The following is a 15,605-nucleotide window of genomic DNA, read 5'->3' as shown; positions in this document are numbered from 1 at the left end:
TTATATGATTATTCCAGAATATTTTATTTTCCCAAAGAAGGTTAAGGATAGAAGGTTGTACAGTTTTTGTTTTTTTAATGCATCCAACACATAGGAGAATTTTATTTTAAAGCCCTTTTTAAAAATGAAAATTCTAGTTGGTCATCAATTTTCTTCAGAGCAAACATCATTTATTCTACTCTATAAAAAGAAACCTAAACAAATTAAGATGACAAGCAAGAAAAACTTACTCTCTTCATCTCCTTTAAAACCAAAATTTTAGTTCTGCTGGGCTGGTTTCCTTCAAATTCTCATTATTTTACCAGTGAGGCACTTTATAATACAAATGCTTAAAGTGTTGAGGGATTCTGACTCCCAAAAACATCATTTGATATAACAAGATTTGTACTGTTGACGTTGATATACACAATTAAATCTTTCTTCTAGTGAATGATGAAAATAAATGTTGAAGTAAATACTGATCAAATAAATGCTTTTTGTAACATATCACCTAAAATCTTCATTTGAGTGTTCATATACCTTTTTATTGTTCTACAAAATAGAGAATTATATGGATCAAATATTGGAAACAGAATTAAGAAGACTATGAACACATGATAAATAAATACCTATCAATAGGAAACCAGGGCACAGATTAATTTCTTATGAATGGATACAAATTAAGAAAAATCAGTGCTTTTAAAAGCTCATTCTGTGGAGCATAGATAAAATTCACAAGATAATCAGTTTGTCAGAGTAAAGTGTTTCCAAATGCTGGAAACTTCTGCATTGCCAGCTCATCATATTATTTGCAAACTGTACTCCTCTCTTCTACCCACAATTATGACCACCAGAAAACAGGATCAACAGAACGAAGGGCAGGCTAATTTCCTATTACAAATGTTTTTCATTTTCAATACAGCATTAGCCACAGAAGACCTAAAGCCAACTTTCAGCATTTACTGCGGTGTCTACTCTTGAACTTAAAGGCACACAACAAATACCCTAAAAGTGGAGGGTATACAGTTTAGCCCTTCTATTCAATGCAAAACAAAACAAAACATATTAAGGCATGTTCCTGACTTAGTATGCATTCTTCTCAACAAATAAAAGTAATTTTACAGAAGATATATGGTAGCCCCCAAATGATATCTGTAATGTCTCAGTGCAAGAAGAGATAACTGTAAGGCAGACATCCTAGGATGAACTCGCATAACTCTTAATAATGGGTCCCAGACACATACAGTTTCCTGCATATCCTGTACAAGAGAGGCCAGGCCCGTGGGATGGTGGGTCGGCGTGTGAATAATATTTCACAAATCCTGGTACATGAACAAAAGGACAACGTCACCCATAACTACTTTCTTGAGAGATCATAAAATAGGTACTTCTCTCTAAATACGTATTTCTAAAAAGCTCCTACTCCTGATGTTTTTAGGGCAGGATAAATAGAAATCAATGCTTCCCGCTGCTGTTTATGTTGCCCTGGCATCATGAAATCACAGAACAAAAGTACAGAGAACAACTCGATAAGATCACCCTTAAGGGCTCCCAGAAACTATTAAGATAGTTTAAGATAAGGAAGGGTTTAGCCCCTGTGTTAACAAATATTTTCTGTAGAACTGTCCCTTCCGGGGGCTGATCTAAATATATAGTGAAAAGAAAACTTCAACAAACAAATCAAGCTTCTTACGTAGGAACTCTACAAACCTCAGAACTGTCATAGGATATACGTTTTAAAAATACTGCAGTAACTACTTCACTTGGGAATTCTCGAACGAAAAAGCCCTACTGTGGCTGCTCCTACATGTTTGTTTGACTCTCTGCCAGATGTCAGTGTGGGGTAAGCATCTTGTGTGCCCTGAGAATGTAAGTGCATTCTCCCTGAGGAAGCAGTGGGAAAGAACAGGAAGGGGCAGAGGCGAAGAACAGAATTCAAGCACAAGGTTAAAAGCAGTTTTGTCTTCTGACTTTGTCACCATGAAACGCACCTGCTGTGATGTCCAGTTGAGCTACTGACGGTCCTCTGGCTGCTTCTGGAAACTGATGCTGGCATAGGCGCTTAAATCCTCGCTTGAGCGGCGGGTGGAGCTGCTCTCACCGCTGCCCAGGGGTTGATGAGGGGGTGGGGGTGGGGGAGGCTGCGGTTCAGGGGTGCACTCCTGAGGGCGCTGTTTGAAGTCCTTGACCAAATCCAGGTCTATGTAGTTAAGACCATTCTCCAAACCCCCAGCAGCCCCACACAGTTGGGCTGGCTCCTTGGGGGCTCCCCCAAGCTCCCCAGGCCTCAGCCACACATTCTCAAAGGAAGCAGAGCTGTGGCGTTTCACATCCTCGCTGCTGCTGCTGCTGCTACCGCCACCGCCCCCTACTGCTGCCCCTGCTCCAAAGGGCACTGTGTTGCTCACCCGGGTGGCACTGGGTGTTGAGGAGAAGGTCTCAGAGCTATGCCTCCGCCGGCACCCTTGTGGGTCTGCACGGATCACTTTGGCACTCTGGTTGCGGTTAGGACTGAGGTTCACCCGGGTGAAGGCGCTCATGCCCCCAGGTCCTTGTGGGCCCCCCAGCAGGGACGAGTGGGCAGCCAGCTCTGCTGCCCCTTGAGGCCCAGTCGGGGAAGCAGAGGCTGCTGAGGATGAGGAGGCAGCAGCCATGGTGGCCCTGGGCACGCTCACCTCCTCGGCAGCAATGCCTGTCCGCATGTCAGCATAGCTTACAGGGGCAGCTGGCGAGGTGTCCACGTAGCTCTGACGGGGACAACTCATCTGCATGGTCATGTAGTCACCCCGGCTGCTGGGCAGTGCCCGGGTAGGCCTGCAAATGCTAGCAGCCCCGGGAGGTGCGGGGCCCAGTCTGCCCATCTCGACCCCAGTGCTCTCCTGCCAGGCTGCCCTCCGGCCCGGCCCCAGGTCCATCTTCATGTACTCCTCAGTGCCAGTCTCTTCCTCTCTGGGAGCTGGCTGGAGCTGGGATGGACACCTGACAGAAGGTGAGCTGTGGGAAGCCACCGGGCCAGACAAGTAGCCAGGCTGATCACTCCCAAATTCAATATTGACATATTCCCCTGGGCTCTTGGGTTCTGGAGGGTGCAGCAGGGGCTGCTGCTGCTGCTGCTGCTGCTCTCGGGCCCGAGGTAAGGTGCTGGCCTTGGGATCCCCCAGGGACAGCCTCGTGGGCCGGGCCAGGCGGCTATTGGTCTGAGCAGCTGTGTCCACCTTTCGAGGCAGATGGGGCTGCAGAACCTGATGGTGGGGATGTGGAAGGCTGGGCTCCAGCCTAGCCCCACAGTATCCCCCACCCAGGCTGTCACTGCTGGTGGAGGAGGAAGAATCATCCGCTGTTGCAGCATAGAGAAGGCGACCAGAGCTAGTGGAAAGACGGAGGTGCTGATGCCGGGCACCCTCCTCCGGCTCTCCAGGGCGCTGGGTGTGCTTAAAGGATCTTGGCAATGAGTAGTAGGAGAGGACTGGCTTGTGCTGGGGGTCCTCAGGGCCATAGTAGCAGTCGGAGGGGCTGCTGGTGTTGGAGTCCCCCACTGGTGACATGTTCATGTAGTCACCTGTGCAAGGTAAGAGCTTACCACCACTGCTCTCCACTGGGGGTTTGGGGTGAGGCAAGACATGAGAGTGGTGGCCCCCTACCCCGTTTGTCCACAGCTTTCCATAGCTGCTCCCAGAAGGGACGGCATTGCTGCTGCTGCTGCTGGGGCCACCTCCAATGTCAGGAGAGCAGCCGCCGCTGGGAGACATCATCATGTAGCCATTGGGGTCCACTCTCTGGGGATGGCGTCTGATGGGATTGATGATCTGCTGTGGGGCAGACACACTCTTGGGGCTCATGGGCATATAGTCTCCACTGCCCTTTCGGCTGCTGGGCACTGGGGCAACCCCTGGGGACATGGGCATGTAGCCATCATCAGTGTGGAGGGTGGAGCTGTCTGGGCGGTGGTGGCCCCCCCGACGCTCCAAGGGGTGCATTTCCAGACCCTCCTCTGGGTAGGAGTGGGTGGGCACGAAGGCGGAGTGCCTGTGTCCCGGCAGTCGGCCTCCACTGCCACCTCCTGGTGGGTAGGCAGGCATCATCTCTGTATACTCCTCAATGGAAGCCACTGAGGACTGGGACGGGGTCTTCTGGTGGGTAATGGTAGGGGATGTGCCTGCCGAGTGAGTTCTCTTTCGGAACCGATTATCCAGATCTGCAGCACTGGCTGCTTCATCCCCAGCCAAGGCTGGACTCGTGCCCAAGCCTGTTCCTGGGGCGTAGCGGTGGCCATTGCCACCCCGAGACAAAATATAGTGACCGTTGGGGGCGGTCAGGGTGGAGGGCCCCTTGCCACCCATGCAGATATAGTTGCTTAGCTCCTCCTCACCGCGGGCTGGTGGGGTGTGGCCCAGGGAATCCGGAGTGACACTGCGGAAGGAACTCCGGAAATCGCAGGGACTGGAGCCATACTCATCCGAGGAGATGAAACCGCCATCGCTGGGGGAACCAGACACCGAAGCACTAGATCGCCGTGGGAAGAGACAATCCGAGGTGGAGCCATGGCCACTGGTGCTGCTGGACGACAGACTGACCGGGCTGGTGGCCGAAGGCGAGCAGCGGGAAGCCGGCATGGGGATGGAGCGGCTGTGGTTGAGCGGGGGATGCAGCCGGGCGCTGCCCCGATGCCGGTGGGCGTGGGTTCTGTTGGTGCTGGGACTCACAGGGCTGCCGTCCACCGAGGCTGGGCGGGACATGGTGCCTTCGCCGTCACTGGAGGCGCGGACACGGAAGGAGCCTGGCTTCCCGCCCACCATGCTGGCCGGGGAGGTGGCGGTGATGCTCTCAGTGCGCGATCTGCGGGTCAGCCCCACCTGGCTGGGCGGGGGGTTGTTGAGATGGTGCCGGCGCAGGGGCACGCTGATGGGGTTAGAGCAGTTGGACGAGGACTGGCTCTTGCTGCGAGGGCGGAACTCGTCGCTCATGGCCCGCATGGCCTCCAGGATGGTCTCATGCATGTTCTGGGCCACCACGGAGTCATCCACCTGCATCCAGAACTCCCCGGGCCCCGTCACGGCAGAACGGCCCACCTCGATGAAGAAGAAGTTCTCCGAGTGGCCACAGCGCCTGATGTTCATCAGCTGCAGCACCACGGCGGCTGCCTCCGAGTTCAGCTTCACGAAGCTGATGGTCTTGCTGGTCAGGCAGAGGCGGTAGATACCAATCAGGTTCTTTGTCTGACCCAGGCCCTTGGGCTTCAGGATCACCTGCCAGACCTCTTTGAATGCGGGTCCTGGGGGCACGTCACCGTAGCTCAAGTCCTCCCCAGCCTCACCAAGGCCGGAGCTGCCGCTGCAGCTGCCCCCGCCACCTCCCGCCCCGAGGGCCGCAGCTCCGTCGTGGTGGCCCTTAGCACGGTTGTGCAGCTGTAGGAGAGCCTGGTACCAGCTGTCTTGCTCGGCCTCGCTGTCCGCCGCGATGGCAAAGTGCTCGTCCCGGGTGTAGAGAGCCACCAGGTGCTTGTTCTTGGAGTCAGCCCGCTTGTTGATGTTGAAGCAGCTCTCAAGGGGGATCGAGCGTTTGGGGGCGCTCGACTTGTGCCGCCACTTCTTCTCGTTCTCGTAGTACTCGAGGCGCGCCGGGCCCCCAGCCTCGCTGGCCGCGCGCAGTACGAAGAAGCGTTTGTGCATGCTCTTGGGTTTGCGCAGGTAGCCCACCTTGCGCACGTCCGAGAAGCCATCGCTCTCCGGAGGGCTCGCCATGCTGCCACCGCCACCACCGCCGCTGAGCAGAGGGAGGCGCCGAAAAACAACCGGGTGGGGGGCGGAGGCTCCTCGCCGCGGCCCCGCACATGCAAACAGGGCTGGAGGCAGCAGAAACCCCGACTCCGAAATCCACGCCGCCCCCCGCGCCGGGGAGGGGCAGCTGAAGGAGGACGCAGCTGCTGAGCCAAGGAGAGAGCCCGACCGGAGTTTTTGGGCGCTTCACGCCCGGCAGGGAGGCAGTGCGTCCGGGGTGAGGGCAGCCCCGATTCTCCGAGAGCCAAGTCTCCTCTCAGCCGCCGCCACCACCAGGAAGGAACGAAGATGCATCTCTCGTAGCCCCGGCTGGAGTCCGGCTCAGGGAGGCGACAGTCGGGGGTCCCTGCGGTGCCCCTCCAGGAGCGCGCGCGCGCGCGCCTTCCCTCCTGAGTTCCCCTCTGGAAGTAGCGATTCCCGAGGCAAATTAAATATCCTTGGGCAGGGGGAGGCGGGTTGCCAAGTCCCAACGTTGCACAGGGTTCTCCCTCCTCCTCCTTCGCCTCCTCCCACCCCCCAACCGTCCCAGCCGCCACCAGCCGCCCAAATACCAGCTCAATCGCAGAGACCGCGGCGCTGCGGCTGTTGCTGTTGCTGCTGCTGCTGCTGCCGCCGCCCGCGGGCGCGTCCTCTGCAGCCCCCATCCGGGCCCATCTCGGCGGGCGGAGAAAGTGGCTTTTCCATGCGAAACGCTACCGGGCAGCCAGTGCAGCGGGGGACCGGCCGGAGGGACAGGCTCATCCCTGCCCCTCGCTCCAGGCGGCTGGGGAGGAGGGGAGGGAACAAGGGCGAGAGGCGATGGGGGCGGTTTGGGAAGGGTTCGGGGAAGACGCCTGTTCCTCGGGAGGCGCTGCCGCTGCAGTTACTTCTCCCCTCCTCCCTCCTCCTCCTCCTCCTCCTCCTCGGAGAGTTGCCGAGAGCCCCAACCAAAACAAGCGGCGGCGTCTGGCTCTGCGCGCCGGCCCCCTCCGACCGCGCCGCCGTCTCACTCGGAGGAGAAAAACACGTGACGGAGCCTCCGCGCTCGGCAGCCCGGCAGCCGCCGCCGGGAGGCTCCCACCCGGGTCTCTACATTCCGGGCCGAGCCCGCCCCGCGCCCGCCCCTCTCCGCCCCCCGGCCGTGCTGCAGCGGCGCCCGCGCCGACCCCGGCGCAGCGCTAGGACAGCGCCCCTACGCGGCCGCCAGCTCCGGCGCAGCGCCTCCCTCCCCGCGCGCCACCCAGGGCGCCCCCGGCCCGCAGGAATCCCCGCGGCGGGCGCGGGCGGGGGTGTTTGGGTGGCTACCCGAAAGCACGAGGGGAGTCTGGGAAAACGGGAGGGGGCGAGCTCGGGAAGACGCAGGAGTGGGGGTGGGGGGCGACGGGGGGGGGGGGCACTGCGGCTACAGAGCCCCGAGTGGGAGGCCGGGGGGAGGCGGGGTCGCCGGAGCTGGGCTGCCTCTTACCTATCAGGTAAGACTGACCCACGGGAGGGAGGTTTCTAGTCAAGGCTGTTTCCCCCAGGAAATTTAAAAGCTAGATTTCGGCTTCAGGGCGATAGGCCATGGTGAGGGGATCTGTATTTTTGTAAGATTTTCTAAAGGACTTCTGGGCCAGCCTTCCACCTTGGGATCCCCAGATTTGTTGGCGTGAGGTACTTGGAAAGAACAGAGGGACGCCCAAGGGCAGTGACTGGGGGCAGTTATGGTCACTGCAAAAGGAGAACAGGGATCCCCAGGAAGTGTCTCACGTCCGGCGCTGTGGAATTAGCTGCTGATCAAGTAGGGAGAAAATGTAACTATCACCTTTTCTCCTGCTCCCCTTGCCCATCCGAGTGACGGGGGGATTCACACCTAAGGCTGAGGGCATGGGGGAGGGGAAATGAGAGATCCGTTATCATATTCCGAAGTCTATCCGTGACTTTAAAAAGCTGTTAGGGACCTTCAGAGGGTTCATAAGGCCAGAACCCTACTGTGCAAATATTGGCTGAAATGTTTGTTTCACACACAGCTCCCACACCCATTGAACCACCCTATAAATTTTTAACCTTGACCACAGGGATAATAGGGAGAAAACAAGGATGGTGCCAGCTCAACTGTACAGGAAAATGGGTACTTCATGAGTGGGCCAGATCAGCAGCCTGGGTCTACCTGAAGCGCCCCTTTCAGGGTCACCTTGCGGTATCAGTCTCTCCACAAGCAAACGCTCCCCAAAGTTTTTTTTATTTTTTAAGCTGACCTATAAGCAAGCAGTTTGTCCCTGCTTGCTCGCCTGGCACTAAGGACCCACAGAGATGTCACTCGGTTTAATGCTGTCTCTTTTGATGCCTGGCCCGTTTGGGGTTGCCGCACCTTTACTACGCCGGGACCCTCCTCGGCCTCAGGCTCCTAGGCACTGCAGGATGCTGGCGGGGCACTCAGCAGTCGAGGCGCTGGGCATGCTCAGTGGCCGGGACCCGCGGGGCCGCGGGGGAGCGCGCCTCGGCCCAATGCGGGCTGAGAGGCGGGGCGAGTTTCCCGGGGAGGCCTGCTGATTGGTGGGATGGCCTGTTTTTCAAGCCTTGCACTGCAGAAGGAAGGTGGGGGAGAAGGGTTGAGGGTACCAAGGTAGGTTGCAAAGCGTAGTAAAAAAAAAAGAAAAAGAAAAAGAAGAAGATGATGATGAAGGAGAAAAAGAACCATAGGCGCCATTCACAGGCGTGCGATACGTAAATTAGGGGGATTGGGCATCTGCAGAGGGGCTCCTCCCCACCCAAGCCTTGGAGCCTCTCGTTTCTCCTCTCCCCTTCCTGTTCCCGGTCGTCATGCAGCCTCATCTAAACCTGGTTAATCTATAATTTGAGTACACATGTTGAATTGAAAGCCCTCCCTTCTTTTCCTCTGACAGCTTGGTGATGTGGGCACACGTGCCCACTACAGCAAGGCTATTAATAGCAGATATTTGGAAATGGAAGCGAGGAGGCACTCACAGTGACCGAAATTCTGGAGGTATAGAGTGCCTTATAGGGGGTGGGGCAGGGAGGTACAAAATAAAGAAGTCTGAAGTTGGTGGAAAAGTGTAACTGTGTGCCCGGTTTTACCCTAGACAAGAAAAAAGAGAGATTATAAAAGGGTTGTTTACTAGTAACAATGTAATCCAGATAAGGCCAAAGGGCTTTTTACAGGTTTGATGTTTAGCGCTGGGATAGGGGTAGTGGAGTACTTAACATTTTGTATGACAACAAATCAAATCCATAGACATTTACTTTTCAAATGGCCCTGTCCCTACCTCGGTCCCTCCAACCCCCCCCCCCAAAAAAAGCTAAATAAAGGTACTGTACCTCTGTGGGGGAAAAAATACTCTTTTCTGGAAGGAGGGGAGGGTTGGAAAATTTATTTGCACGTATTTTACAATTATCTTCATAGGAAGGATTTTGATCATAAAAAGCTAATTATGATAATAAACCTTTTTAAAAATATATCTCTCAGTGTTAAAGCGTTTCTGCTTTAAAAAACACAATTTCAGTTGCTAAATATTCGATAAAAATTATGAAATAAACCTCACTGCTGTGACAAATTATGTTCAGACCAATGGATTTCCTATGGAAGATAATCACTGATCATAGGATATTAGTGACATTTTTTCTATTTGCTGATGTTTTACTACCAATTTAAAGGTGGTTAATATTTGTTATAATTATACTACAGTAAATTCAATTGTTCTCTACTTTTTTTTATTAATGGGCTAACTGGAAATGCATTTACACTTGGTTCATGTAATATATAGAATAGAAAGAGACGCGTTTGTGGGAACTCACTGAAGTAATGCTGAGCAGGTAACAGTATTATTCTGTCACCTAAGCTAAATTAGTCTTTTGGTATATTGTAATGAAATACACTCTATGAAAAATTGACTCCCCACTGAAAATTCACGGAACAGAAGAGCAAGCTATTACCAAAATCTGTTGCTCAATGCTGCCATCTATAGGAGAGTTACAGCCGATTTGTGCAATATGCTAAGGTTCATTTTAAAAGAGGGCTAAAATAGTGATTCATCACAATATTGCGACAGCTATGTTGATGTCACTAATACAGTCCTAATTCAAGGAGTTAAGAGTTTACATGCTATGGATGCACTTTGGGGCAATAGGTCTACAACTAGCTTTAAAATTGAATTATTGTTTATGTATGATACTATAGGAAAATAATGCAAAATTTATAGATTATTACATATACCTGTAAAGTGCTTGAGTTGGGTGGATGTAAAACTAAACATTTCAAAATTATAAAACACTTCTTGTATCAAAACATATGTTTTCCTTAAGATGTATGGGTCATAACTGGAGGAGCTATTTAAATACTGGCATCTCTTAGAATTAATTTTGGCAATTTAGAACAGTGCTTGAAGGACAATTGAATGGATTTTCTCACTTTAAGATCTGTTTTTATTTAAAGATGGCTCAATAGTAATAAGCATTTGAATGCCTACACTGGCAAGGCAATATGAAATATATAAAAAGACAGCTTCTTACAGCTTTGATGGGGTAATAAGAGAGTACAAAATAACAATAGTTGATGACTAAAATGTGTGTGTGTGTGTGTGTGAGGGAGAGAGAGAGAGATGTCAAATAACAAATAAGTGGTATTTACTTTCATGGTGGATGAAATAACTACTTAATTTTTACAGAAGAGAGGAGCCTTAAGCTTGAACTTGAAATGGGCTATCACTCAGATAAATGGCAATTATTTTTTCCCACTCAAGTTTTTTGGAACACCTACTTGTGTTAGGCACTAGGCTGGACACTGAGGATTTAGATATCAAAGACATGCTGCCCACAGGAAACTTACATTGAAAATGGCAGATGAACACAATTGCAGAGCACTATGATCTCTTTTGTGGAAAAAATAGGCACAGGGCAAATGAGATCACATAACAACTTGCCTTCTAACATAAACATTATCAGTTACAGACAGTGCAATTTGAGAATCTGAAAGGTGCCTCTTCCCTTAAAAATTTTGTTTTCTCATGTAATTAAAATCTTTCATCTGTTTTATTTAAAAAATGTAAATAGGCCAAGTAAAAGTGAGCCGAAAAGTCACACTTGGCTTGTAAATCAGCTAGATGAGGGCTTCTCAAACCCGAGGATCTTGTTAAAATGCAGGTTCTGGTTAAATGCAGAAGGTCGAGGGCAGTCTGAGGCATTGCATTTTTAACATACTCTAGGTGATGCTGATTCTGCTGGGTAAGTAGCATAGTTCTAATGACTGATGATTAATTGAAAGGCAAAAATTTGGTGCTGTGATATGCAAGCAAGGCACTTATACTTTAGTATTATATACGTATACAAAGAGAACAACAGCAAGAAAAATTCTACTTAACTAAGGCTTCATTGTATTTGGGCTTCTCTCTTTTCAATCACAGGCATCAAATCTTTCTGGTAAGCAGGAAGAGTTATTATCAAACCGTTGTGTTAGTGTTTTCCAAGGTGTAATTAAAAATGGAGATTTCTTACCTCATCCCAGTCCTACTGAACCAAAATATCTTAGGGAAGGATGGGCGCCCCAGCATTCACAGTTTAAGCAGCATTACAAGAGATTATTATTTATATTAAAATTTAAGAATCATTGGCTTAAACACAAAGAAAAAAATGTAATTATATTCTTCCAGAATTGGCAAATGCACAGCCTTAACCAGTCAACAAAGATCTTCACCTGTGGGCTGTTTACTACAGCTGGGTGGAGCAGGAAATGACCCAAACCTGCATGAGTCTCCAATATGAATTGATTTTCCTTTGAAGAAAATCAATTACTGGCAATCAGCTAGTGAGAATCTAGTTCTGCTCTCATCTTGATTTCATCCCTCATCTCTTCTAGAGAACTGAGGGAAAATAAATGCACCAAGAACTAACATGGGATTTTTGGAAAGACAGTAATGCCCTCAACAGATGATTTCAAAACATTTGCTGTTTGGGGAGCAAATAAACCATGAAATAAACAGATGGATGAGGTTGGAAGAAAGGAGGGAGGTGAAAACTCCATGCAACTGTTTAATTCTTTCACTTCAGAAATTCTACTGATTGATTGGTGATTTGGGGGATGGCGGGGAGAATCCATAACCGATATTTATCTAAAAAACTTGGTCCTGGTCCAGGCATAGTAGCTCATGCTTGTAATCCCCACAGTTTGGGAGGCAGAAGCAGAAAGATACTTCAGCCCAGGAGTTCAAGGTTGCAGTGAGCTATGATCATGCCACTGCACTGTATAGCCTGGGTGACAGAGTGAGACTTTGTCTCTAAAAATAAATAAAAAGATGACTAGCTTTTTCTTTTTTAATTTTCTTGATTTACTTAACTATTGTATTCTCACTTTCTTGTTTGATAAGAATCGGGGGTCTCCCAGGCAATTTGTTATCTTAGACAATGCCACTAACATTTTCAGTCGTTTAATCCAGAGAAAGAACCCCCAGCTGTTTCTTTTTTCTTTTTCTTTTTTTTGAGGCAGAGTCTTACTCTGTCACCCAGGCTGGAGTGCAGTGGCACGATCTCGGCTCACTGCAACCCCCACCTCCCAGGTTGAAGCAATTCTCCTGCCTCAGTCTCCTGAGTAGCTAGGATTACAGGCATGCCCTACCACACCCAGCTAATTTTTGTATTTTTAGTAGATACGGGGTTTCACCATGTTGGCCAGGCTAGTCTTGAACCCCTGAACTCAAGTAATCCACCCGCCTTGGCCTCCCAAAGTGCTGGGATTACAGGCGTGAGCCACCACACCCAACCACTGTTTCTTATATTTGAAGAGCCAAGTGTTATATCTAGATAAGTATATGCTTAGAAAGATTTGCAGACTTTACAACACCTTTTGCTGGTTTTTCCCCCTTCTTTATCTTAAATTTGTCGTTTTGGTGCAGTGCATTCTAAACTTTCTAAATTTAAATTTATATTTAAAGTCTAAAATTTGATAGCCCAAAAATGTCTTCACAATAATCCCTCAACTTCATTTGTTTATTTTTTAATGTGAATTTCAGTAATGATGAATGTCCCATGCCGTCTATTCAGTGAGCAGGATCTAGAGGTAGAGCTAGTTGGTTTTACTGTTGGTCATATTAACAAAGAATTGCTGGGTCACCATGGCCCCCTCATTCTTCCCACATCCCCTCCTTAATTGCAAGGCAAATCATCATAACTTTTTCTCAGTAATGATGGATATTCCATGCTCTCTATTCACTTGGCAGGGTCTGGTGGTAGAACTAGTTGGTTTCACTAACAAAGAATTGCTGGGTCACCATGGCCCCCTCATTCTTTCCACATCCTCTCCTCAGCTGCAAGGTTAACGACCATCTCTCTCTCTCTCTCTCTCTCTCTCTCTTCTTCTTCTTCTTCTTTTTACTGGGCCTCATCACTCCAAGGTTCTTCATTTTAAGAAAGAAAAAAAAAACTGACTAGAAGCTTAAGGACATTAGTTTTCTGTGGATTGGGAAGATACAAGTTAATTTGAACTTAAGAAATTTGTAATTACATCACTTGACCTGTGGTGTTGTCTGGTGTGACTCTACAAGTGGGCAGAGGGTTACCCATATCAGAATCGCCTGTGGAATTGTTCAAATCAAAGCTTCCTGCATCCCACCTCTGATCCTTCTAAATCAGATCCTTTGTAGGTCAATGTGTAGTTCCCCCATTTCCCATTCCCACCTCCATGAGTTTTATGTATGCTAAGATTTGAAAGCCACTGACCGGACTAGCTCTAAAATCCTGGATTACAAATGAAGATATTAGGAAATATATGCAATATTGACCTCCAGCAACCGTCACAAGTTTGGTCAATAGTTTTTCTGAAATATTTTACTGCAGTGACTTTAAAACTTTTGACCATGACCTGCAGTAAAAATACATTTATAAACACATTGAACATCAGTGCACACACACACACTCAGACTCACTCATGACTAAATACAACTTACCCTTACTACCTGCAATGCACTCAGATCTTTTTACTCTTTCTTTTTCTCTCTTTCTCTGAATCTCACACTTTCTCTTTTTCTTTTAATGCTTTCTAAAACCCACTAAATTAATTTCCCAGCACACTAAGGTGTCATGACCTACAGTCTGAAAACACCAACTTTCTATATGAATATTTCTGAATTCAAAAACTGAACAGAACAATGATCATCTCTAGATCCTTGGATGCACCACCAATAGAACTCCTAAGGAGGAAATTCACAATGCTTCCAATGGATTTGAGTTTACTTAATATTATTTTTGGTACTAACCAAGAATGATTTTTTCACTGCTTTTTTTTCCTAAGTGGTTGGGCACCAGTCTGTTCCTACTAAGCAATGAAATTTGATGAACTTAAAGTTTTCATACAGTGGAAATCTGAAGACAGGCAAAAAGCAAATTAAGAACACTGAATGTGATTCAGTTACTATTTTAAAAAATAGACATTTATCATCACTTCCCAACATTATTTCATTGTGATAATTGAGCTAATGTTGTTTGCTATATAAAGTACTGGAGAAAAAGAAGTTAGAGATTATAAATGTATTTAAAATATATTCTTGTAAATTTGTATTTTATTTTTGCATCAGTTTTGGATTGGGGTTAAAGGAGAAAATAGCTGTTTTATTTTATAAAGAAGAAAAATTTTTAAAAACTGCTTACCAGGAATTTAAATTATTAGTTTTATTAATAATATTAGTTTCATAAAAACTGGATAAAATGTTGCTATTTTGTATTTCTTAATTTGCCAAACGTAAATGTCTTTGATTCCTAGGAAATTAAAATTTTAAGGGCTAATTCCCCTTCATTCAACAAATATTTACTATGATGAAGACATGTTCCATGCAGAGGAAATGGCCAATGCAAAGAGCCCCTGACTGGAGGGCATGTGGCACATTCTAGGAGAGTGAGGAGGTAAGTGCAGTGGGAGCAAAGTGAGGGAGGGGAGAATAAGAGGAAGCACGCTTAGTGAGACAACAGTGGACACAATCATAAGCGATCATGTAGGTCTTTGTAAGGACTTTGGTTTTCACTCTGGGAGGGGAAACCACTGGAGGGTGTATAATATAGCAGTGACGTAATCTGACATATTTTAAAGACACTCTGGGCTGGGCACCGTGACTCAGGCCTGTAATCCCAGCACTTTGGGAGGCCGAGGCGGGCATGGTGGCAGGCACCTGTAGTCCCAGCTACTCCAGGGGGCTGAGTCAGTAGAATCGCATGAACTAGGCAGGTAGAAATTGCAGTGAGCCGACATCGCGCCACTGCACTCTAGCCTGGGTAACAGAGCGAGACCCTGTCTCAAAAAAAAAAAAAAAAAAAAAAAAAGACACTCTAGAAGTTCTGTTGGAATAGACTGCTGGGAGGAGGACAGGGGTAATGGCAGAAGCAGACCTCATAAAAGGCTACTGCAGAAATATGGTCAAGAGATGACGGTCATTCATAAAGATGGTGAGAAGTAGTAAAGTTCTGAATATATTTTGAGGGCAGCATCAGCAAAATTTGCAGGTGGTTTGGATGTGACATGGAAGAAAAAGAATGTAGGATGACTCCAAGATTTTTTTCACTTTTACAACTGAAAAGATAAAATCACCATCAACTGAGATGGTGTATCAGTTTTCTATGGCTGGGTTAAGAAACTACTCTAAAGGAATAATTATGAAACATCAACTCTTTTATTATGCTCTAGAATTCTATGGGCCAGGAATTCAGACAGGGCACACTGTGTTGATGGCTTATCTGTGTCCCGGCTGGGATGGCTCAAATGGTTGTGGGACTATTTGACTTGAAAGGCTGGGACCTGGAATCATTTGAAACATTGTTCACTCATGTGTCTGGCACCTGGGTTAGAATGACTGAAGGCTACATCAACTAGAGTACTTACATCTGGTCTCTCCA

At 48.2% G+C, this 15,605-nt stretch overlaps 2 protein-coding genes across 7 annotated transcripts in view; one reads left to right on the top strand and one right to left on the bottom strand.

Annotated features, from left to right (window-relative positions):
• Nucleotides 1-6,801, bottom strand: part of IRS1 (insulin receptor substrate 1) — a 66,589-nt gene extending 59,788 nt beyond the window's left edge. The window contains exon 1 of one of the 2 annotated variants that reach the window (XM_032754206.2): nt 1,971-6,801. In XM_032754206.2, the coding sequence (XP_032610097.1) occupies nt 1,992-5,720 (3,729 nt within the window). In that variant the 5' untranslated portion in view covers nt 5,721-6,801 and the 3' untranslated portion in view covers nt 1,971-1,991. The remainder of the gene's footprint in view (nt 1-1,970) is intronic. The other variant, XM_058437870.1, reaches the window with a different exon arrangement.
• Nucleotides 6,802-8,381: 1,580 nt separating this feature from the next.
• Nucleotides 8,382-15,605, top strand: part of RHBDD1 (rhomboid domain containing 1) — a 201,228-nt gene continuing 194,004 nt past the window's right edge. For 3 of the 5 annotated variants that reach the window (XM_058437850.1, XM_058437853.1, XM_058437844.1), the window contains exons 1-2: nt 8,384-8,721; nt 14,482-14,621. The gene's annotated coding sequence lies outside the window, so the exon portion shown is untranslated. Of the gene's footprint in view, nt 8,722-14,481; nt 14,622-15,605 lie in introns of all 5 variants that reach the window. The other 2 variants (XM_058437855.1, XM_058437861.1) reach the window with 2 other exon arrangements.

Source organism: Hylobates moloch, unplaced genomic scaffold, assembly GCF_009828535.3.
Source record: "Hylobates moloch isolate HMO894 unplaced genomic scaffold, HMol_V3 SCAFFOLD_1, whole genome shotgun sequence".
Lineage (NCBI taxonomy): Eukaryota > Metazoa > Chordata > Mammalia > Primates > Hylobatidae > Hylobates > Hylobates moloch.
The sequence above is the reverse complement of the archived record's forward strand: the minus strand, read 5'-3'. Positions and strand labels throughout refer to the sequence as shown.